The sequence below is a fragment of the Syngnathoides biaculeatus genome, chromosome 3, assembly GCF_019802595.1.
Source record: "Syngnathoides biaculeatus isolate LvHL_M chromosome 3, ASM1980259v1, whole genome shotgun sequence".
Taxonomy (NCBI): Eukaryota; Metazoa; Chordata; class Actinopteri; order Syngnathiformes; family Syngnathidae; genus Syngnathoides; species Syngnathoides biaculeatus.
The window spans coordinates 22,861,302-22,886,856 of NC_084642.1; the positions used below are offsets into that span (position 1 = coordinate 22,861,302).

Consider the following 25,555-nt stretch of genomic DNA (forward strand, 5'->3'; position numbering starts at 1 on the left):
ACAGGCCAGACCAGTAAAAGTAAATTCCTCGGGACATATATTCCACCGGTCTCACTCTTACCTTTTCCGCTCGAGTGCCCCTTTGCTGTCGTTAGAAAAATTGCACAAATTAGCCGCATCACCGCATAAAATCGCAGGGTTAAAAGCGTGTGGGGAAAAAAGTCGCATCTTATTGGCCGGAAATTACAGTAGATATAGTTTTTGTAGTGTGTACAATTAAATATAGGTTGATTTGAACATGATTTGCAAATCATTGTATTCTTTTTTTAACACAACGTCCCAACATCATTGGAATTTGGTTTGTATATCAATTATATAGTTCAGTATTTAATACAATTGGGAGAGAGAAAAAAAAAACATGCTCCTTTGCAGTAGCCTGTTCACCGAACAATGCACATTTATCACTGGACATACATCAACTTCCATATAGCTGCACAGGGGCTAATTTCTTATTAAAAGTGTTACATACATCCCAAATGAATTTCAGAGGCATTCACATGTCAGGAAAAGTTCATATTCTGGGAATTCAACCCAACTGTAGACTTCAATTAATCATGCCTCTCAAGATCCATTTTATTTACCTACTGTGTCAAAATAAGATAACTGCTTGAGAGGAGCCTCATTGACATTAGTGTCATCCATCCAAGTCTGTTTATGTTAACGTCGTCCTCTTCTTTTGCACCCCGGTGTCATTTCCATCGGCAGCTCCTGAAAGCAACAAACATTAAATTCAGGTCATGGGACAGACAACGGCTCAAGATGCTTTGTCATCCCTTGAGTGTGTGATGAGCATTGTTGCAACACAAGACCTCAGACCGCACACAAGCTAAGCATATGGGAGGAAATTAAGAGGACCAGAGAACACCGGAGAAGAGCTACCGGGATCTTTTGTTTGCAGGTGTTTCTGCATGTCATCTTATCCTATTTTTTTCTTCTCCCATCGAATGCAAAATTAAATAGCCATGTGTTGGAAGATGACAAGTTAAAAAAAAAGTATTGTATAAAAGAATTTATTTTCAAAAGTGTATTTCAAAAATTGAATTAAGTTACATTTTCAAAAGTATAGTATAAAATAAAATAATGGGTCATTGTCCTGTTGCCTAAAATAACAGCTGTTTAATTTTGTATTTATCAGGAGGAAAAATACCTTTCCCTCTTTTTCTTTCTATCTTTGTTTCTTTTTCTTTTTTTTTTGTTTTTCTTCATACAGTTAAATCAGACTAAACCTTTCTTGTTTCAGATCAGCCAGAATCACCAAAATTATTTAATTTGTTAAATCCCACAATAATGACAGAATTTTGTGGGGAGAATTTTCTCTTTACTTTGAGGTCAAAAGTTTACATACACAAAAAATACTATGTCTTGAAACAACATGCGGAAGCCCAAATGATGAGATCATGGCTTCGGAAGCTGCGGATAGGTTCACTGAGTACATGTGAGTTAAAGGAACTCTTTATCCAAACTAATAGGAATTGGAGCACAAATTAAAAGTTAGTCGATGAGGGTTCAGTGTTTGTTTTAATGGCAGAGTTATCCACAGATTTCACCAAGAAACATTTCTAAATTGGAAAAGTATTATCGAAATTCCTCTCTTGCTCCGACATTCCAAGGAGCCCGGCTGGAAAACTGACAGCCAATCAGCATTTGCCACGCCTGCAGTGCTTGCTGTTCTGACCCCCCGTTGCTCGTGGATACATTTCACTGAACAGAGAACGTTCACTATCTGGCATTTTGTGGTCAGTTTTTGTGAAAAATAATTACAAACAAAAATAGCGTAATGTACAATGTTCAAGCCTGTGCGTTTGAGCCAGAATACACACAGGCAGAACTTGACGTGTTGGAGAGGGGGCGTGGCACTGACGACGAACAATAATCCCATTATATGGACCGTGGACATTTGTTTGATGCTTTTCTGAGGAGTTGGTTTTGATGTAGAGAATATACAGCACGGATGACCAGACTTTTTTTTTTTTTTTTTTACCCCAAGATCTACTTTTCAAGCAGTCATCCTCTCGCGATCGACCGTCAGTGGCAGCAGGGGGTGTGAGGTGGGGGGAACAGTGCATGTGCGCATCGCTGTAAATACGAGCCGGGAAGTGTTGTGTGCTAAGAGCCAATAAATCAAGTATCACAGCAAGTCGAAGCTCCGTGTTAGTACTACTCCCGCCATTGAGCAAACAAAACAAAAATAACAGTGTACAATGTTCAAGCTTTTGAGCCAGAATACACACGGGCGGAACTTGATCTATTGGAGAGGGGGTGTGACGCTGAGGGAGGGGCATAATATGGACGTCCCAGATGTTCCAGGCAGGCTCGTTTCGAAAGACTGGTGTTCGTGTTCCCTCTGTGACCTAATGCCAACTGTAGCAGAATGCCAGTGTTGTCATGAGTTTGAAAAGGTCAAACAAAAAATGGAGCTTACCGAAATGAACTTGGATCATGATCAAGTTGTCTGCATAACATTGATACTAGAAACTAGATAACAGATATGAAGTTGTTTGATTGGACGGAGATGTGTTACATAATAATTTACTTATGATCCATGACAGTTTGATAAGAGAACCACTTGTATATCCAGTGGAAAATCGGTGAGTACACATTATTAACGGTCTTGGAATCCTATGTGAGCTATATGAATGCTATGAGCTATGTCCAAAGTTTATCAAAAATGCGAGCTTATTTTCTGAGTACGGCGTAGGACTATCAAATGGTTTATTTATATCTGGAATATAAAATGCAAAAAAAAAAAAATTGGGACATCCCTAAAGTGATTACACGTATATATCCATCCATCCATTTTTTTAGCCGCTTAGCCGCATGAGGGTTGCAGGAGTGGTGGAGCCTATCCCAGCTGTCAATGGGCAGGATACAGGTTACACACACGCAGACACGGGGAAAACATCCAAACTCTACAAGGAAGATTGAACATCTGTGCCACCCTGCCGCCTCATACAGTATATTGTTGCTTATACAGTACCAGCACGAGAGGCTATAACTAAGCAGCTAATAACCAGTAATGATTGGATGCGTGCAACTTTCCCGGCTGATAAACGAGCCTCAACTGGTATAGCCACAGCTTTATCCTGTCAGGTTAACCCCACGGGAGGTTAAAGAAGGACAAATTTGGCTGCATTTCCTCAGTTTTGTTGCACAACATGTCAGCATCTTGGCTTAGCTAGAACTGGTCTGTAATGCTAAGCACCTGGTGACGTCAGGGGCGGGGTCAAGGATGTTTCTTCCAGGTCTGGCTGTGAAAGCTGGCACACATCCAGATTTAGCTTAGAGTTCAAAAACGTTCTTTATTTTAATTTTTTTTTTCAATTAATCTTTCTTTCTTTCTTTTAATTTGTCAATGTCCAAAATATATGTAATAATAATATTACTTCACGAGGTTTTATTATACATATGAATTTTGGGGAGAGTCTTCGTTTAATTGACAACTCAACTGGGATGTATATAAGGCCACACCTCAAACACTCTGCTTCCTTGTTTGAAAAAATGGGAGAAAAACAAAACAAATCAGCTTGGAAATCAGGGAAACAATAATGGAGCTCCACAAGTCTAGCTCATCTTTGGGTGCAATTTTCAGATGCTTTAAGGTGCCACGTTCATCTGATCAAATAATTATACTTAAGTACATGTATAAGCATCATTCAAAATGTTCAGCCATCACACCGTTCAAGAAGGATATGGTTTGACGATTTCTTTTGATTTTCCCATGTGTTAAAAGAAGGAAGCAGATTTTTTGAGGTGTGACCTGAAATACATCCGCAGGTGTGCCATCATATAATTTGGACTTTTACAGTTAACCTGTCAGGAGCTTCCAAAGCCATGACCTCATCATTTGGGCTTCCCCATGTTGTCATAGTACTCTTTGGATATGTAAACTTGAAATGAAAAAATTAAATCCTCTCTCTTATTGAAACAACTGAGGTTTAGTCTGAAGTTTTGATATGGTAGATCATGTACTACTGAACAGGTTGGAAGCGTGGGTAGGACTAAAAAAATGAACTGAACGAGAAATGCTGAAGTGATCAGTACTGTAAACATTGAACATGAATACATTTTTTAAAAATAGAAGTTCGTGTTGAATATTGATATCTGTTTACTAATTATTTTTTGGTCATTAACGTGGCACAACATGATCACAGTCAATTAATTTATCATATATAATTTTAGGAAGTTTATTTTAGAAGTGTATATTGATCTAGCAGAGCTCTGCTTTAATGAGTACCCAAGAAATAGCTCTCAGTTTCAAAAAGGCTGATGACCCCTGCTCTCTGGATTGTAAAAATCTTTCTCTGCTTGCATTAACAGTGGTTTTTGTTTGCCTACAGATGAGATTTAGGGGATTATCCCGGGCAACAATCACGTTTTTTCTTCTTGTTCACACATAATATGGTGTCTTGATGAAAAGTCACAGAGATCATGGAACTTAGACCTCATCAGCTGATATATGGTCAGAAAGTATATGTGCAAACGAGGAAGGTTATTGACGGCCTCAACTCATGGATTACATTTCGTTCAGTTTTGCTTTGCTCAGTCTTCCCAGGGGATGAAAAATTTAGAAATGCCGATGGGCACTGACGTCATTCAGCGTGAATACATAACATTCTACTATAACATCAATGTGCAATCAAAGGTGTCCAAAAAAAATATCTGTTGAGGATCTGGGGGTGAAGAGTTCAAGCACCGCGGTTGAGAGAACGAGAGAGACGGTGTTGGGTGTCCCTACGCACCCTCCCTTTTCGAACAAATAAGGGACATTCTCCTGTCCTCTGGCTGGGTTGGGACTGCGGGTTGTGGGGGGCTTCATGTTCTCCTTGTGAGGGGCGGGGAGGGTGTCCACAAGGTTGCTCTTGGGTGGACCTCTGGTCCCAGTTCTGTCCTCAGTTGATTGGATGAGGTCCTTTTCCTCTGTGTTGTGGACACAGCAAATATAGGGCAACTTCTCTTAGTCTTTTTGGATCCACAATGGTCTGAATTCACTTGTATGTGCCCGCCTCGCACATACCCTTGGGATTTTTTCAGTGGGTGTAGGACTACTCACTTGTTGCAACAAATAACGCAAAGTACTAATGTATCCCCTCACTTATATTCTCATTCGATAGAGTTCTATAATTCCTCTAGTCAGTCCCACAACATTCCAGTTGTATAGCCAGGTTCATGATCCTCATCTTGCATGCTTGTTCTCCTGTCCTATCTTGTCCTGTCCTTCCTTCACAGGGTGAAGTGCTACAGTCTCGTGTAACATCCATATTTGTTTTTTTTTTGTAGATATGGAATGATTTGTCATTCTGTTTACAGTTAGTGCTTTGTCTTTCTTTCTGTCACCCTTGTAGAAATTGTTCTATTCGACTGATTGACTGATCTTCAATAAAACTTCAATTAAAACGTGAAAAAAACACAGAGGAAGCTCAAAAACACCTCAGTGACAGTAGAACTGTCCTGGGACAAAGGGGATGCAGATTCTCCATTTTGCCTGATCCAACACCTGAACAGGACACAAAAAAAGAAAAAAAGAGATGGTGATTGACAAGTTAGAGCACAAAAAAAAATGTGAATACATGCATAAAACTTCCTCTAAAACGAAGTTTTGCTATCACAAAAAATGGAAGGGATGCAATGAACAGGGTGTCACGCTGGTTCAATCGAGCGTTCCAAGGCCCATTGTGAGATCACAACCACTTCCACTTCCCCCAAAACCTCTTTTAACTATAAATGTATCTCTTTATGGTTTAATAAATTTGGTAAAATGAAATATCCTTTATGTACAGCATCAAATGCCTGTACAGGCTCGCTTCTCAAAGCGCCCATGGATCGAGTTGCTCGGTGTATGGGGGTGAGTTGGCCAGTCTCATATTATGCAATGGTCTGGTCCAATCAGCTTTGTCCACATCGCATGGTGTGCATCAGTCCATAGTTAGTTTGTTAATTAGACAATTATTTTTTTTAATTTGTTTGTAAATTTGTCAAGACATTGTGATAGTTGTGTTTTAGCTGAAGCATTTGTTTCGTTATTCGTATGTACATTAGTACTTTGATAGTTTGTTGGCCACCCAGCTATTTTGGATAGTTGGGGAGTTAATGTTTGTGATAAATATTGGGCTTCTTAGGCTTTTGCATGTTACTGTCTACTTTCAAGTTGACACAAGCGGTGTGGTGACCCACCAGATCCCTGAGATAGTCATGCTGAAAAAAACTTTGTGTGAGGCAGTTGAGAATCATCATTACCGCCAACGATAGGACTGGAGATGCTGAGAATATATGGGATTTGCTTGTGTCCACAATGATTTCTCTAATTACACATGCACACACCCTAGTGAATATTGTGTTTAATCATAATTTTAACCATCAAGTGTCTTACAATTGCAGTACTCTGGGGGTCTCAGACAACATTTGGAAGGGTTAAACCCTTGCTGAAGTACCCTCTGAGCAAGAGCATACACACAGGAGAGCAATTATCTCACACATTCTTTTAGTCTTATATGTCTTCCTGTCAGAAATGCTCTGCGGGAAAAAAGTATAAAGATAATGGCTCCCTCCTTGACTCAACCATTTAAAGTTGAAAATTAATTGTCTTCTTCGTTACACTTTCGGGCCTCTCAGAGGGTCTTAGAAGGTTCTTATAATTACAGTAGATGTGTGTCAGCGCACCAAGTATAAATCAGCTATAATACTCGGAAACCAAGGAGGAAGCTTAAAAAGTCCACTCAGAAACAGTAAAACTATTCCAGAATAAAAAAGTGCAGATTGTCCATTCTGCTTGATCAGCTCTTTGCCCTTACCCTTCATGAGATGTCTTGACTCACACCTTGGTAATAAGACCTATTTGTAGGCCATCAGTTAGGACTGCACCATCAGATATTCACTGGAACTTAGAAGAGGCTGGAATTTCTATTTAATATCTTTGATTATTGATATATTTTAGGTGTTGTATTGGCTTCCATCCCTTTTTGCACCTCCCTTTCTTGTGTTCAATATTTTTTCCCCTCTGTCTTTTCAGATTAGTATTACACACCACTGAATTTCAGAATTTATTTGCTTCATTTTCCCCGTATGTATGGATTACTTGGGTTGTTAACAACATCTGGTCAAAATTTCATGCCAATTGCATCTTTGGAGGCAACACAGTAGCGCACCTGTATAGCGTTGGACTCACAGTTCTGAGGAACGGGATTGAACTCCCTTTCCCCACCATTTGGAGTTTGCATGGTCTTCTCATGCCTGCGTGGGTTTACTCCAGGCACTCTAGTTTCCTCCCACTTCTTCTTATTTTCCTTTCGGCTTGTCCCGTTAGGGGTCGCCACAGCGTGTCATCTTTTTCCATCTTAGCCTATCTCCTGCATCTTCCTCTCTAACCCCAAATGCCCTCATGTCTTCCCTCACCACATCCATAAACCGTCTGTTTGGTCTTCCTCTCGCTCTTTTGCCTGGCACCTCCATCCTCAGCACCCTTCCACCCATATACTCACTCTCTCGCCTCTGAACATGACCAAACCATCGAAGTCTGCTCTCTCGAATCTTGTCTCCAAAACATCCAACTTTGGCTGTCCCTCTAATGAGGTCATTTCTAATCCTATCCAACCTCCTCACTCCGAGCAAGAACCTCAATATCTTCATTTCTGCTACCTTCAGTTCCCACATCCCAAAAAAATGCATGAATTGGCACTCTAAATTGCCCGAAGGTGTGATTGTCAATGCGACTGCTGTTCGTCTCTATTTGCCCTGCGATTGGCCGGCAACCAGTTTCAGGTGTATCTTGCCTCCTGCCCTATGACAGCTGGGCTAGGTTCCAGCACTCCCGCAACCTTTGTGAGGATAAGCGGCTAAGAAAAGGGAAGGATCATTATTCTTCTTAATGTTGTTGTTATTGAGCTACATGAAGTTACTGTCTTGAACTCTAAGGGGCACTGTGGTGCACCCAATGCTTACCACATTTGCAGTAACGAAATTAGAAGTATTGAGGAATGAATATTGTTTTTACGTTTTGCACAGAGTTTGATGAATATATGCCACAGACTCATGTTATATTGCCTGTTTGTGTGTTTTATACAGTGTTTGTGTACCACTATTCATTACTTTGGGAGAAATAAGTGCTGAAAGTTCACTGCTAGTTTTTGTTAGCTCATAAATGGTGTTTTTCATTCTTTGTGTTTTAGCATTAAAAAAACAAACAACTTAAATAGGTGTAATTATTTTGTTGTTTGCATACATGCAAATCAATTGTCTCGCAATTAAGTTTGTAGTATTTATCTAAAAATCGGCCATTTACATTACTCATATAGGTCCAATGATGTTTTTTTCTTTTTTGAGGGGCGGGATCAATAATTACAGCTACTACTGTTTGTATTTTTTTCCCCCAGAGTTATGGGGGCGGAAAGACACTTTGAGGGGCAAATTAATGTCCTCTTTCATCCGTAGCCACACAATAATTGTATGGGTTCTTCCTGCTACAGGAATCAGATATGACTTTTATATGTCACCCTGCTCATGATAGAGCAACAAAGAAACTGAGTTTGGAGTGGGGTCTACTTTCTTTGCGACTTACGAGGGTTCCTCACTTGCTAGTAAATTTAACATCTATTTCTCATCAGGGAGTCAGAATGAGAGCTCTTAAACTGATTTATAGGCTTTGTGCTAAGTCATTTAATGAAACCACCACAAGTCTTCATTAGGAATGAGGAGGGGGAAATTTAAATCTATTTTTTCCCCCTTTTATCTCACCTGTAAAGCAGGATATTTACGCACAGACATGGTGCTGATTCTCCCCCACTTCACACTTCCATTTCATTCCAACGCATGAATCAACAAGACAAGCCTTAGGGAATTGAAGATGAAAATGAGATGTGCAGCTCTGAGTTGTAGGTCAACATCAGACAAACAGTAAGCGAAAATAGTTAATGCCTGCTAGGGCTCATTCCACCATCAAATCTCTGTAGTCTTGTGTTTATAAAAAATGTCCTTTTCGGGCTGCACAAGCTTTATGTTGCCTTAGCCGTAGAAGAAATAGTTCCAAATCGGTTTCAATGTTTCCAAATGAATTGAGGAAATATAAATGTGGGGAAAGTGGTGCCTTGAGATACAAGTTACCCAACTGAAGTGTTTTTTTTTTTTTTTTAAGTTTGGACAATTTGCACAAGTCACAATCCTTTCTGTGTTCTGGCTGCTCAGAACTACTTTGGGTACTCGAGCTCCTTCAAGAATTTTCCTTTCACCCCTAGGTCACATGATCCTACGTGTGGGGTGTAGTCGCTAATCACATTACAATGTTTCCCTGTCATTCGCGGGGGTTACGTTCCTTAATTCCCACCCGACCCCGCGAGTAATGTAAATCCACGAATAATGGCTGGAGTATTAAAATACCTATGTATGATATGTACCGTAGTTTTGTGACCACAAGCCACATTTTCTCCAAAATGGATCGCGCACCTTAAGTGCACAACGTGTTTCATAACCTGTGAATCTTGTTGTGTGACTAGTCCAGTGAAGTACACCTGAACACACTGGTTAAATTGCTAGCATGTATGCAAACTGCTATATGATGGTGTGCACGAAATAAGGAGGAATAATTACATTTTTACATTTGCAAACAGAAGCTTACATTATCTCACACACTGACAATGTAGGCAAGTCATTACTCGAGATATTGTTCACAGTCACGGTGTGATATTGAAACTAAAATTATCACAGCACATCTAGCAGAATAACATAACTAGCAAATAATAAAACAAATAAAACAATGGCCAAATAAATTATTGACACAAAACATGGACTTTAAACACTATTTACATCCTCCTAGCTTGATTTGTGGCACTCCCGCTATGCTTTCTCACATCGAGCACCTCCTTAGTTGTTCATAATTTGGACACCCATCATTTAACCCATTCACACTTTTTTTTTTACCAAAAATAAGAATAGATAATCGTTTGGAACCAGAATCAAAATGAGGAATGTTAATCTGGACAGGAATGACTCAAGTTAAAACGATACCCAACCCTACCAATAAGCAACATATTCTTTTAATAATTATATAATTTATTGTGTGTGTGTTTACATGCTGTTTGTCCTCTGCAGTCAGAGGTCGGAGTATGGGCATGGGACAGCCCTCAATAGCAGAAAACGCTTTATCACAGTTTTCAGAATTGTTTATCTCCAGTACAACAGGAAAACTCTTGATGTCTATAAAATCCCAAATATTGGGGTGATCTGAATATCTGAAATTTTCAGAGGCTGACAAAGACAAAGTATAGATGTCCACATAAATTTTTGGTGACAATTACAATTGCAGTTTTTTTTTTTTTTTTTTTTACATTAAGCTACATAAAGTTTTTTCTCCATTGTGACCATATACTATAGGTGTTTGGGCCCACAAACCAGAACTTCATCATAACATTTGCCATAACTACAGTACCCCACAAATTACAATGTCTTCTCCCGTGTGTTTGTCTAACTGTGTCTGTATGTCTGTCTCGTTTATCTGTATGCAGACCAACCAAGCAGCTGCCAAGAGGTTTGTAGACTGTTGCTAGGCAATGATATTTCAAATCAATCCTTCACTGAATGTCGGATACATAGTGGTGTTGTCCTCTGTTTTGTTATGGAGTTTTTCGTTTTGTAGCACACGGACATCTACTCCATTAGTCTAGCGTTGTTTTGTTTTTACCACGAGTTTTCTTGGATCCTAAACAGGACTAATCAGTTTATTATTGTTGCATTGTGTCATGCCAAGAGCTGTTCCTAATATTTTGACAAGTGTAATCTTTTCAGTTTTTGTCGAGCAGCGTGATCATTACGGTAATAAGAACCTCCTGCAAGGTGTTTTGGCTCTGAGGAAACCTTTAATCCTGCCTGTGCCGCGACAGCGTGTCGACACTCCGCCGCACTCGACTAATCATGGGCATATAAAAGGATCACCGTTAGGGATTACGGTGGATAATCCCGCTTTTCCTGAGACGGCCTCATGCTTTTCAGGACTCAAAACAAAGAATTCACAAACAGTCGTTGGAGTAAACTCCGTAAACTCTGTCAGTCACAATAGCGTCTACAGGCATGGGACCTTCAGGTACACTCATCAGCTAATAAAAAAGCTCATATTCAGTTTTAATAAACAATGTCCAATTTTTTTAATTTCCTCCAAATTTTTTCCATTGGCTATTAAAGAAATATAAATACCATCATCCCCATCATATTCATTCATTCATCTTGCGTTCTGTTTATCCTCACTAGGGTCACGAGCATGCTGGAGCCTATCCCAGATATCTCAGTGCGAGAGGCAGGGTACAACATGAACTGGTCGCCAACTCAATTGCAAGGGACAAATAAACAACCATTCACACTCACATTCACACCTACAAGCAATTTAGAGTCTTTATTTCATTCCAGGTCTAAATTGAAATGTGTGTCAAAAAAGTATGTTGAGGGGATACAACTTGGCTAAGAGCATCTTGTTGATGAAGAGGAGGAGCTAAGTGTATCCTGTGTTACTGCACACACATGCACATTTATGATGCATTTTTTTTTCTAGATCAAATCAGATGTATAGTAATCCTTTTATCGTTAACGGTCATGTTGTAAAATGAGTTGGAAATTATATTAATACATTAATGCATCATACATTTAACAACACAGGTTATTTTTCAGTCAGATAGCATCTGCATTGTTTGGGTCATATTGACAGTGTAAACTATTGTACCTTTCCACTGGAAATATTTACATATGGTCCAAAAAGGCAGATCAGTACGTAACTTAGTTTTGAGGTTTTTCACTGAGTACACTAATGGCTTTTTAGACTTATTTGGGATCGAGTCGTGACAGAATTGGGGAGCAAATATGCACCTAAAGGAAACTGGCTTTATGGCTGAATCTTTTTTGTCAGACTCTGACCATGTGAAGTTGATTTTTAGATAATTTCTTGTTTTTTGATGAGTTATCTAACTTCGCTACCATGTCTCCGCTGACACAAGGAGAAAACTCAGGTTCAGCTTCGTTTCTCTCCTCTATATGGTTCAAAGCTGCTTGCAGTCTGACAAAAACTCTCGGAAGTTCTTTGGACACTGGAAATTGCCCCTATAGTGGCATTTTCCAACAAAAGTCAGACTTTCTGTGTATTTTCTGGCATGACGTCTTGAGCCTTCTTTGTTTATATACTCATAATAAACTTCTTCTTCTTCTTTTCCTTTCGGCTTGTCCCGTTAGGGGTCGCCACAGCGTGTCATCTTTTGCCATCTTAGCCTATCTCCTGCATCTTCCTCTCTAACCCCAACTGCCCTCATGTCTTCCCTCACCACATCCATAAACCTTCTCTTTGGTCTTCCTCTCGCTCTTTTGCCTGGGAGCTCCATCCTCAGCATCCTTCTACCAATATACTCACTCTCTCGCCTCTGAACATGTCCAAACCATCGAAGTCTGCTCTCTCGAATCTTGTCTCCAAAACATCCAGCTTTGGCTGTCCCTCTAATGAGCTCATTTCTAATCCTATCCAACCTGGTCACTCCGAGCGAGAACCTCAACATCTTCATTTCTGCCACCTCCAGTTCAGATTCCTGTTGTTTCTTCAGTGCCACTGTCTCTAGTCCGTACATCATGGCCGGCCTCACCACTGTTTTGTAAACTTTGCCCTTCATCCTAGCAGATACTCATAATAAACATGCATGCTAAATCTCATGTTGCTAGTTGAAATTAGCTTTGGGGCTGAATTTTTAAGATGTTTGTTTAAGCTTTGAACTTTTGATGTTTCATGTTTTACTTCAAACCAAAATGGCAAACATGCTTTCTTTTCAGCCATGGGTTTTTTAGATTTTTGAGAAATAACGTGTCTGCTTATAACAGAAATCTTGAATTTCAAGTTACTAGCGGAAACTGGCTGTGGGCTGATTTCTTTCAAAGAATTACAGGAGATCCCTCTGAAACAATTATCAAACGTATAGCTTCATTATTTTCACCATGTTTTAAAATCAGTTAATAAATGTGAGATACCGAGGCCCTGTAGCTCAGTGGTTAGAGCACTGGTTTGATAAACCAGGGGTTGTGGGTTCGTATCCCACTGGGGCCTCCACTCCCTGAGAAGGGTTGCGTCAGGAAGGGCATCCGGCGTAAAAATTGTGCCAAACATATGTGCGTTCATCTGAGATGACACGCTGTGGCGACCCCAAAAGGGACAAGCCGAAAGAAACTTACTTAATAAATGTGAGATACCAGTCAAGTAGACCACTAGCTGTGACGTCCGCAAGTCAGGGGCTAAGCTGCTGTTTGTCTACCGCACCGTTACTCTCCTCCTCTACTTAATATGTTCTACGTGGGAACCATAAGTGTTCCTTTTTGAAAACATGTAGTGTTGAGATTTCTTTGAAGTGGCCAAGGATATGGAGGAGAACACTCAGGAGAGTGGAGGGGGACATCAAGGAGCAGATGGCTGGGTTAATGGACTTGCGAACCCGAGCATGGGTTGGCAGATCGTAGCTTTCCACGTGCTCGATGTGGCCTGGTAGCGGTGTCTCAGTGTGATCATCTGGCCTAACTCCCGCCAGCCAGCTGCCCGCTCCAGGGACCAATTAAATGGGTGGAGTGAAGGCCATGCCATAAGTGACATCCCAAAGGTATAATACGCACACACATTGACCAAAGTTACTTTAACTGAGAGATGGAGTTTGGATAAAAGGTTAGCCAGCTAAATGACCAGCATCAATCCATGAAGTTTGAATCAAAGAAAATGTTAGCTTGTCTTTTTTGTTGAAGACTTTTCCATGATGTCCTATGCAATTTATTCTCCCCCATGAAAATTGGAAAATATTTGCATCCGACACACATTTGCGTCATAACTGGATGCCCAACAGTCTGTAAAGACCCTAATGCTGCATTCACAGAGGACGCAAATTGAGCTATCCACGTGACGTGATTACACATAATTCAATGCAGTTCACGTGAATAGGCGCAGATATGTGCTGGGCAACCCGTGTGACACAATGCGAGTGGAGCAAGCATGCGAAAATTATTTCCTCCGGCCACTCACTCGCATTGACAAATTTAAACGCAAATCGCATCACGATAGCCAATCAGCCTGGAGGATGGTGAGAAATGACCAGCCTGTGCGACTTGTTGCATTGGCTGTGGCCACTCATAGCTTACTGTCACTTGCTGCAATGATCATGGGAAGTAAGAGCTGGAATGATAAGTAGAACTGGAAAAGAAAAAAAGATCAAAGGAATAATGTGGGTGGGGTTGTCTCACTGACCACAAACAGTTCACTGTCACTAGACGTAAGCATGCTGATGAAGAAGACCGAGTTGGGACAAGCATATTACTGTGCCGTAAATAATGCGAATGTGATTCAGTCATTATGTACAAATACCGGTAGCTCCCACAATAAAACGTGTGCAAGGGTTTTGCCTCGTTTCCTGTGTGAATGTGCAATACACTGCGAAAACCACAGGTGCTCAGCCATTTTGATGTAAAAGTGATGGTCTTCAATATGTTCTACCTGAACGATGACAAATCCTTGTGAATATACCCGACGGCCACGAGATTTTACCTGCTGTACTAGGCATAAATTAGACAGATTAGAGTGTTTGAAGGCATTATTTCTAATTATATTGCTATCCATTTTCTGCTTTGCAATCCAGTTTCATGTTGTGTTCTATCCTTGAGATATCTTCGCTAGTCACTAGTACACTCTCACTGCTGTATTTCTCATGGTTAGTCATTTTCAACCTAAAGTCTCACAGTATTAATTCAAATCCTGGGGGAAGGACTCAATACAGTAATCCTTTATCACTGGGGTTACGTTGTAAACCACCCTGTGACAGACAAAAACCCTACATTTATTTGATGTTGGCATATTTTAAAGCTGAATTCCAATAGAGCACTCTATGGATGTAAGTTGCAGGTATTGTTTTTATACATTTTTTATGAGAATCAGCATCCTCACATTCCAGTATCTGTCATGTTGAATGTGTTAAAAAGGAGGGGGGGGGTGTCTGTCATGTTCAGCAAAAAGTTCTGTAGAATTGGCTGGCTGTTAACTCGCTAAATGTTACTCTCTCTGCCTGGTTTTCAGTGACAGTATCAGTTAGGCCATCAGGATATACATTTTCTTGTGTTTACTGTATAATGAGATTATTAGTTCAATAAACCCATTAAAAATGAACAAGCATTCTATATTAACCACTTCTGGAGTCATTACAGTTTTTTTTCTAAAACTCAGTGATAGTCTATATTCAGTTACCCAACGATGTTTACTTTACCAAGGATGTGCAGTTGTGTAACTTGAACTAATGATCCCAAGCTTTGGATGTTGTCTTTAAAGTACTTTCCTCCAGGCTTGTGCTTCATACTACATGAGCCTGCAGAAGCAGTCCGTGTGCAAAAACAATGAGCGCAAAATCATGCAATATAGCAAATAATCCGCGATATAAATACAGTACAATTAAAAAAAAAAAAAATCTGCAATCCTGTAAATCTGCTAAAAGTGAACACCGGTAAGGGATGACTTTACAACAAAATACAATGCAATTTTCATGCACAGTTTTAATTATTTCTATATTTATCATTTATTAAAAGCTTTTTGGGACATTTTATGAGTTCTTCGTGTTCTATCTTATTTACAATAATTCTAAACCAATTTTTGCACATGAAAGATTATAAGGCAAAACAATTGTGTTTGTTAAGAAAGATGACTTGGCTGAATAAGTCGGATAGTGTAGAAATCATTAGTGTGTGTGTGTGTGTGTGTGTGTGTGTGTGTGCGCGTGTGCATGCACATATACACACACACGCATGCATGCATACGGTGGGGCGTGAATGCCGTACATTCATACATTTGAGGGTTCTCCACCTCATGACTTTGAGTTCACTCCGACCTCTGCAATGCTGAGAGGGTTTCTAGTGTAGCCCAAAGGACACACAAATACACACAATAGTGAAAGGGATTCAAATGCTTTCTAAAATTCAGTTGCACACTCATACTCAGAGTCCAAACTGTGATCCTAACCATGAAGTGATGGAATACGCTGCAAATACTTTTGGATTAAACAGCAGCAGACATGAGCTAAACCTCCAGCTCCCTACATATACACTATATACTGTATGTGTGTGTAATCGGAGTGGTTTAATCCAGCTACAACCCCACCCCCCGACTCCACTAACGACGAATCTGCTTCGCCGCGCTCGTCCGTCGACAAACTTGAAATTGCAAAATTGCAGTTGATTTGTTTTTAATCAGCGCACCAAGAAGCATTACTTGGATCCTTTAAAAAGGAACTGCATTCATCCAATGTCCTTGAGAATTCTATATTGTTTGTATATATCTTGACTCATCTGATGGAATACAATGTCAATCACCTGCTCCAAATATTGGTCTTGAGTCAAGATTATCACAATTTATTGAAACAAATTAATGCCTAATATAGCCACCTGCTTTGATACCTTGTGATTCATCAGCTCAAAAAATATTTTGTTAGTAGCGGTGATCTACTTTAAAAAAAATTTAAGAGTAGGGTTAAGTTGACCGTGATCAATGGTTAATTTATGCTCTCGGGTGGAGTTTGTCAATTTTCCACTTGAAACGTTACAGCCTTGCCCAAGACGGTCTGCATCTGGTCTCTGGAGACAAAGAACAATCAGCTCTTGTTTCTGACCATGGTTATTGAAGCATATACACCTGATTTTATAACTTTGTGTCCAAATTATTATATCCATTATCCAAGATTGTGTGCACTGGGTGAATATGTACATGATTTTATGGTGTTAAAAAAACAGCTGTTTAAAACATTGTGTTCTTTATCCCAAACTGTTTGCACCTGGTTTATTAAAATCAATTCAGTCGATCAATCAACTGTCATGATTCTGATTAGTGGCTGAAATCTTCCCTCCTGATGTCATACCAATACTGTCAGTAATTTTCTCAAAGCATTACAGTCATTATCTGTGATCAACACTTGTATTATTAAAATAAGGTACTCACAAAAAAATTATGTACACTGGAACCTCGTACGGCAGTACGGACTAATAGGGGCGTAGTGTCTTTCGATGTAGCCGATTATCCATTACATTGAAGCACTTTTTCTTTGAGGCCAAATGTACTATATTTCTATAAGTACAAACTTGTTTGGTAGTTTTTTTTCATGGCTTAAAATGTCTAATACGGTGCAAAATTATTGTTAATTATTTTTTAAAAGCTATAAAATGTTCAAAAGTTTCACATTTTATCCAAACTTACAATGCTGGTATGCTTGGTCATCATGATATTGTTGATGTACAGAACTCATCATAGGGGAGTGATTTTCATGAGGTGCAAAGAATTAGTGTGCTTATAAGTTTTGGTTCAAATGCCTTGCCAAAGGCTAACAGCTTGACACAAAAACTTATCACTGAAAAGAAGTAGCATGTTCCATATTCAAAATTATTCTCTTTTGTATTCCTTGGAGTCATATGCCACTCTTTCATCTCTCTGCATAATAGACAACAGTATGTTGTTCCTTGGATAGCTTTTATCCTTTAATTATAAAAACCTTCATTTTAAAACTCCATTTTGTGTTCATTAGTTGTCTTTGACTAATATTTAAATTTGTTTGATGATGGGAAACAATTTAACCTGATAAACATGCAAAAAAAAGAGAAATCAGTCCCATTCTCTGCTTGCGTTGCATCACAGCACGAGTAAACACCAGCGCCCAGTTCTGGAACTGACTGACTGTCATTTTAAGTTAGAAACAGAAACTATTTTTGGACGCATTGTTCATTCCCGACTATCTGTTTTTCCACTATCTGTTATATGGAGGTTTGTTTTATCGAGGTCCCACTATAATAAACTACAGGTGATTACTGTCACCTGTGAGGTAACATTTTGTACACAAAATATTGCACGGAAAATAGAGTAACCCATCTCTTACCCACTTTTCCGCTACGTCAATTTTTTTTTTTTGTGTGTTTCTCCCATGTATTTGTGCAAGGCTTAGTTGTGTTTGTCATCCACTTGAACTCTGCATCAGTCAACATTTCACCCTGGCAAAGATTCCAACACTTAACATATCGTTCAGTGTTCTCTCAGGAGTCTTCTGCACACCTTCAACACCAGAAACACGCTGCCAGCCAGAGTCATCTCAGAACTTTTCACCGTTATGTTCTATTTTTAGTGTTTTTGTTCTTTTTTTGTGTTAGTCCCACCGAGATGCTAGAGTAAGGCGAAAACTCGTCTCAAAAGACACTTGAATTGGAGACTGGAACGAAGGCAGTTCAAACCCCCCTGAGAATTAAAGTGGAACGGTGACAGAAACAAGTGAAGATGAAGTGGAATATAGAGTTATGCATTTATTTTTCAGCGTAGAACTCTGTCAGAGCAGGACTGTTACAAAAGTGACCAGAGAGTTCTTAATTACAGCATGGTTCAAAAGGGCTTTCAAAGGTCTTAAAAATGGAAATCATTAAATGGCATCACCATATTTCCTTTCCATTTAATCAGCACTTTAAAGACTTTTCAATTCCTAAAAATGTCACCAACGTATCCAGGCAAAATTTGCTTTGGTTTTAGTCCCATTCCCTGGATTTTTGGGGGAAATTCAGCCCCTGAAGCCAATTTCATTTGGTCTCATAAATTTGTTTGATAGGCAAATCTAACATGATTACTCTGGCATTTTGGTGCAAAACAGTGATTTTGGAGTCATTGTGGCCATTTTCAAGTTCCCTTAAATGATAAAATTGTCCTTGTGATATATATACATGACCTATATTATACCTACAGTATAATAAACTGATGAGCAGCACTTAATTGCATTTTTTTGTTTGTTTGTTTTTGTCATTTCATGTAGACAGCGCATGACAGACATTTTAATGACTTCACTATATTGCTTTGAAATTCAGGTCCTGTAGTCAGTTTCAATATCACACAAGAAATTCGGTAGATATTTCAATCATTGGTACATGCACAAAAACTCTCGAGCAACCATACCTTAAAATGAACTGAAGATGTGCCATTTGGATAATGGCAGTCAATTTAAACTCATTTGGGCTATTTCTGTGGATCATTCAGAGACTATCTGATCCTGGTTATGTCTTCCGATTGTGTCTTCTAAACTACTAATAGAACGTTGTGTTTCCTCATTGGGTCCAGTGCTCAGCAGGCGTTCCTGTTGGAGAACGTTCCTTGCACCAGCTCCGCTCTCCCCTGCCAGAGCATCGTCCGGATGTTCCGCGTCCATTGGGAACAGCCAGACTTGGCCGCCATCCCCAACGCTATCACGGCCACTTTCTTTGACATTTACGAGGATGTGAGTCGATATCTTTCCTTTCCTTCGTTTTTCATTTTTTTATGGCGACTTTTGTTATTTGAGAATTTGATGGCAGATGGGGAATAAGAACAAGAAATCCAACATCGCACACAGAATATGACCTTCCCTTCTTAAGCAGAAAAGTGGATTAGATCGTAAGCTTTTCCACCACTCATGTCAACAGAAATTACTTTCTTGCCTGCCGAAAAGTCATACTTGAGCTGTTTGCGTGTGCGTCTGTCTGCATGTGTGTGATTCATTCTGTGTGTGTCAGTGAAATGTGTGTGAATATTAGTACACGTTTGTGTATGTGTCTCCGTGTATGTTACTCAAGGTGTCCGTGAGTGCGTGTCTCCAGCCGTGTCTGTCTATATATATGTCTCTGTGTGTTTGTCTAAGTCTGCTACTGTGTCTAGAGCATCACAACTGCAGTTAAAGGCACATTCAACTCCATGAGGCGACTTTCGTCCTGCTGTTGTTCACACAAGATGAGACATTCATTTCTTGTCAATGTGCTCCCGGGCTGTTCATATGGACACACACACACACACACACACACACACAAACATACACATTTCATTCCTACAGCTAATGACTAATGTTCTGAAAAATCCTAACTGGATACTAAGATCAAGTGCAGGAGCTGTCTCAATAAAGTTGCCTTCAAAAAGATCATTTTGCTTACTTTTGAGTAAGACCTGCAAGAAAAAGGAGGAATTTCGTAGTGCAGGGAATGTGCTATACAAGGTCTAACGACTGGGATGGCAGTATGTCCCACTTAAGACAAAACATCAAGCTTCCTGGTTATCAACAACATACAATTGTCATCATATATTTAGCACAAGCATGCGATTATTACATATGTAAAGTCTCATAATTTGTTGTGAATGATGCAGATTTTTCCCCCCAAAAAATGTCAAAAGTCAGTGGTGCGCATTATACATAGGTATAGGGGAACATTGGGGGGGCTGCCCTGTTTTACAAATATCTGCTGCCATCTAGAGGTTATGATGAAGCATTACACTTTCATTCCAAGTTGCCACCGCTGCCTAAAAGTTATGAAAAAGGTGTAGCCTACACTTTCATTCCAATATGAGAGCTGTACATACGACCGCACATATGTGTGGTGGTGCACATAAATTGCATACCCTGGCAGAATTTGTGAAATGTTTTTTTTTTTTTTTTTTTTTTTTTTTAAACGACTGATGACAACAGTCAACAACAACCATCTTTTTTTTTTCCACAATAATGCTGTCGTGTGCAGGAGCTAGACCCAAGAGCAGGCGGAGGCAGATGATACAGTTTATTGAGGGAAAGGTAATGGAGGTAATCCTGGATGTGTTGGCAGGCAGCGGACGAAATCAGGTGATCGGCTTGGTGGCAGGAAGGCAGTGGGTCTGGAAAATGGGGTAGAATGAAGAGCAAAAGACACACGGTTGCCAGGGGAACGAGGAGTTGTGAGACTGATTAGAAACGTGGCCTTGGTACTGCTGTGAGGCTCTGCAATACTTTGGCAATTAAACTTGAGAAACCGGTAGGCTTAAATAGTAGTGGTGATGGCTGATTGAGAACAAGTGCAGGAAAAGATAGGGGGGTGGGAGCGAGCACACGCATACTGTAGGGCAGTTCATGACAATGCTCTTCAGAAATGCTCAACAGTTGAATTTGAATCTCATTATAATAAAATTGTCTTTCACCTGATTCCTCATGTTTTCTTGAAATAATTGTACACATCTTACAATTTCTGCTTGGGTAATCAAACATATGAGCACAACTCTGTTTTCTTATTCACTAAAAAAAAAAAAAAAGAGGACTGAATTTCAAAAGAGCAAATAATTTTTTAAAAAAATATGCTGGCAACCAGGTCACATTGTACCCTGCTTCCTACCCACAGATAGCTGGGATGGGCTGCAATATTCTCACAACTCTTGTGAGGATGAGCGGTTCAGATAATGGATGGATGGATGGATGGATGTTATATGTTTAAATTAAGTGCTTAATTTGTTATTTAAAAAAAATAAAACTAACAAAATACATATCCAACTTCATGTTTTGATTATATGGGTAGAAGGAAAGTCATGTATTGTAAAAATGCATTATAAATAAGTAGAAGGGTTTTTTCAGAATTTTGAGGTCATCTTTAGGGCTGCGTATTATACATGGGTACGCATTTCACAAGTTATGGTGTATATATATACTGTTCCGCATGTATCCAGTAATTGATCAAAACATGCAATAGAATACAGACACTTGCAAGAACAGGCATTTGAAAATAAGATTTAAACGTCATCTTGCTTCCCCATGTCTAGAACCATTAAATAGTTTGTCTGAATTGTACACACCCCACATAATGACAAAATAAAAAAAGGTTTTTATTTTTGCAAAAAATATATGTATTATTTTACAAATATGCAAAGATTATAAATGTTAAAATTAGAGACTGAATAAAATCTCAAATCAATTTGGGAGAAGGGTTTTTACATAAAGTGTGGTTGAAGTGAAGCAGTGTGATTTTTATCTGCATACACTGTATGTACACATACTTGTCTCCTTCCAAATACTTTTCAGCTGAATTTACTCCAGGTGGACCCCAACTATGCTGTAGAAACATCTGAAGAACAGAAAGCCGTTTGTCTATAAAGTACTTTTGTGACATAAAAACATGAGCTGTTTTAACACTATATTTTGAGTTTGACTCCATTCGATCTGCCCTGTTGAATTTCTCTTTTTTTGCCCCAAGGAATAAACTAAAAAAAAATGACCATATTGTAATTGAGTGTTTGGTGTGCAGGGCATACTGGACATGCTGGTGATGAAGCAGGTGGAGGGCAAGCGAGACCTTGCTATCCACGCCTTGAAGAACAACTTTGAAGCCGATGCCTACTTTGTGAAAGTCATGGGTGAGTCACACCCTTAGGACTATCCACTCTTCACTTTCTTCGCCTTTGTACCCAGGAAATCTCCCTTCTTTCTTTTGGAGTAGAGAGTGTGCTTTATTTACACTATCACAGTACCCAAAGTGCTTTATAAAGCCACATATTCACCCATTCATACACCAATGATTGACTGCTGCCATGCAAGGTGCTGCCAGGCCCACTGGAAGCAAATTAGGGTTCAGTGTTTTTGCAAAGGACATTTCGATATGCGGACCGTCGGAGCTGGAATTCGAACCACCGACTCTCTACCAGCTGAGCCACAACCGCCCTTATACAGTATGTTATTATGTTATCATCTTGTGGATTTCTTCTTTTTTCTTTGTACCTCTGTCGGACTCATTAGAGTAAGTCAACGCAAGCAACTGCTTTCTTCCCCACACAACCCCCAATGTGGCGAGCAGATGGTGGTGACTATTATCTGCCGTCTGTAATTTAGATCCCCAGCCTGAAGCTCCTTAACGCTGCCATCTTCATGCAAAGTGAGGAAGATGCTAGGCTCAGGACTTCTAGCTTAGACTAAATAATTTTGAGGGTGCATTGCATTTTATTAGTAGCCCATTCACATTTGGTGTGTTTGTAGCAGTGCTTGTCATCTCAACATTGGGTGGGTGGGTGTATAGATAATTCAGAATTGTAGTCTATCAGTAACCTATAGCTATGCACTTGTAAAGTCTGGATACCGGGAAATATTAGTATGAAACCAAGTGTCCAGGAAGTGTAATTGTGTCACGTTCTAGTGACATTCTATAGTCAAACACGGTGCAGCTCAACCACTGGCAGTACGTCAAACTTGTTTTGAAACAGTATAAATATTGGATTTTGTCTCCATAGTATGTTTCCTAAAAGTTGAGAAACCATTGATGTTGCACTTTTCTAAAGGGAGAAAGATTGATGCTTTTTTTAAGTTCTTTTTTAAATGTCACTAGTGTTTCATGTTTACACAAAACCAAAAACATTTTACGTTCATCATTTTATTCCCTTACTACAATGTAAACTTAACCTTAGCCTGCAAAACAAGGTGTAAACCCAGTTACAAATTTTGCCGTACCACTAGACTAATTTATTTTATTTTAAAAAAGGTGGAGGACGCACAATGGGATAGAGTATGGTTGTCTACCACTGCATTTCTTGTATTATTATATATTTTTGTATCCAACTTTTTTATTTTAATGTACATTAATGTTCTTTTTTTTTCAGAACAGATAGCTGTTGCTCGAAAATAATTAATTAGGGGAAAACACATTTGTCAGATTATTATCATTATCTAAACCGAATTTGGTGTGTGTATATGCAAGGTCAGAGCTTTAAATGGTAACCTAAATTTGATCCAAATTTAAGATAGTTATCGCGTGTGGAAGCAGTAATACTGTGACATTTAACATCTTGCACTTTTACAGTGCATCGGGAAAGTACAGTATTTACAACCATTCACTTTTTCCACATGCAATGTTACATCCTTATTCCAGCATGTAATACATTCATTATTCTCTTCAAGATTAGAAACACCACATGATGACATGAGAAAAATGTTTTAAGAAACAAAGCAATGATGACATCAAGAGAATTACAGAATTTTGAGTGGAAAAGATGTGTGTTATCCATTTTGGGAAACCCTGTAAAATAATGAGGAATAAGCAAAATGTTGACAATACTTTCAGGGTATATCTGACAAATGATAATTTGGATCAATTTATTTCAGGTTGTATTACATTTTCTGGTGAAGTAATCATGTTCAGAACTCTTGAACGGTTACAGTTTATCTTCTTCAACAAACATTCAGCAAATATTGTCACATCAAATACACAACTCAGCCAATTTTAAACCACATCTGACCCAAGATGCCCAAAGTAGTTTAATTCAAAGTTCAATGAGCACTGTATCCTATTGTCCTTTGGGTGTACTGTACTGTTTTGTTTTGTATTGTTTTACAGGCATAAAAACTCAATTTGCATGATGTTTATTAATAGCATGACAATAGTTTTCACACTCCCTTTTGTAGCTGACAGCCACCAACAAAAAAGCTTCTATCTAGCTTTTCCTCATAGTTTTTTTCTTTTTATTCCAGTCACAACGTTAATACAGCTTATTTTCAAGTCAAATTGTGGGTCCCTGGCAACATGCATGGAGAGCAAAAATAGTCCCACAGAAGGAGAAAGGGTAGCGGTTATGGTGGGGAAGCATGCTCAGTTTAATCTGTCACTCCACGCTGTTCATTAGTAGGAAAAGAGCATCATTTATTCTTTTTTTCTTGCATTTGGCAAACAGTTGTTCCCTTGTCTTTTGGGAGGTGTGGGCGATGTGTGCGTGCGTGTGTGTGTGTGTGTGTGTGTGTGTGTGTGTGTGTGTGTGTGTGTGTGTGTGTGTGTTTGTGTTTGTAAGGTGCTCGCCTTCTGCCTGCCTACAAGAACACACACACATATCAGTGTACAATTGTAAACAAAACACTTTACTACACACCATATTTAACAGAATTTCCAGCCTGGAAGCTGTTAAACACCCACCAGATAACTACAGCAAGCTGTATGTACATTGAATACCAACTATCAGAATTCCCACATATGATCAAACAATATATTTTCTAATCTGATTTATCTTTTTTTGCTTGAGGGTCTGTCACAGTGGTTTTGCAATACAGTGATCCCTTGAAATACGAGTGACCAGATTTTAGAATTTTTTTTTTTTCTGATTTGTGAGCGCAAACTTAAGATATGAGCGCTTTGTGGCAGTAAAGTCATTTCTACTCACTTCACAGTAAGCAGCATTTTGTCAAAATAGTGAGAATGCCCTCAATAACTCCACTGTCAGTTGAAATTTCCTGTCAAAGTCAACATCAAACAAAACAATTACGTGTCATTTGTTAAAACAAGCAAACTATTTTGCCTTGACATCGGCCCACTGAATGCTAACATGAATGGAAAGTGCCATTGACATCCCAAGTATCAACAGTCAAGATTGTACAACCCTTTAAACAATGTGTATTGTTGAAATTACACCACGGGCGGTCATGAGTTAGCCAACAGCGCAGTATAAAAACAATACATCTATCATTCACCAGCTGATGTCATTATTATTATTCTTGCATTTTAACACAAATTAATTTTCTGTTTCCAACTGTCCCCATCTTTATTCTTTGCTACTTATGATTGGATTTAGAAATAACTTATTCTGCGTTCAAGTCCACCTGGTGTTGAGATGGCGCGGTGGTAAAACAGCTGTGTTGGGACATAGAAAACCTTAGTTCAAATCCTCATCACAGACACAACCAGGAGAGTCCATGCAGAATGCTTTATCCACATTCCAACTAAATATGTATGGCGAACTCCCTGACTTGAACTGATTGTGCCTGCAGTGTCAATT

The 25,555-nt window shown here is 39.2% G+C and overlaps 1 protein-coding gene across 2 annotated transcripts in view; it reads left to right on the top strand.

Moving 5' to 3' along the window:
* The window catches only part of itfg1 (integrin alpha FG-GAP repeat containing 1), a 172,149-nt gene that overhangs the window by 109,150 nt on the left and 37,444 nt on the right, over positions 1-25,555 (top strand). For both annotated transcript variants that reach the window (XM_061814835.1, XM_061814836.1), the window contains exons 11-12: positions 19,106-19,262; positions 22,054-22,162. In XM_061814835.1, the coding sequence (XP_061670819.1) occupies positions 19,106-19,262; positions 22,054-22,162 (266 nt within the window). The remainder of the gene's footprint in view (positions 1-19,105; positions 19,263-22,053; positions 22,163-25,555) is intronic.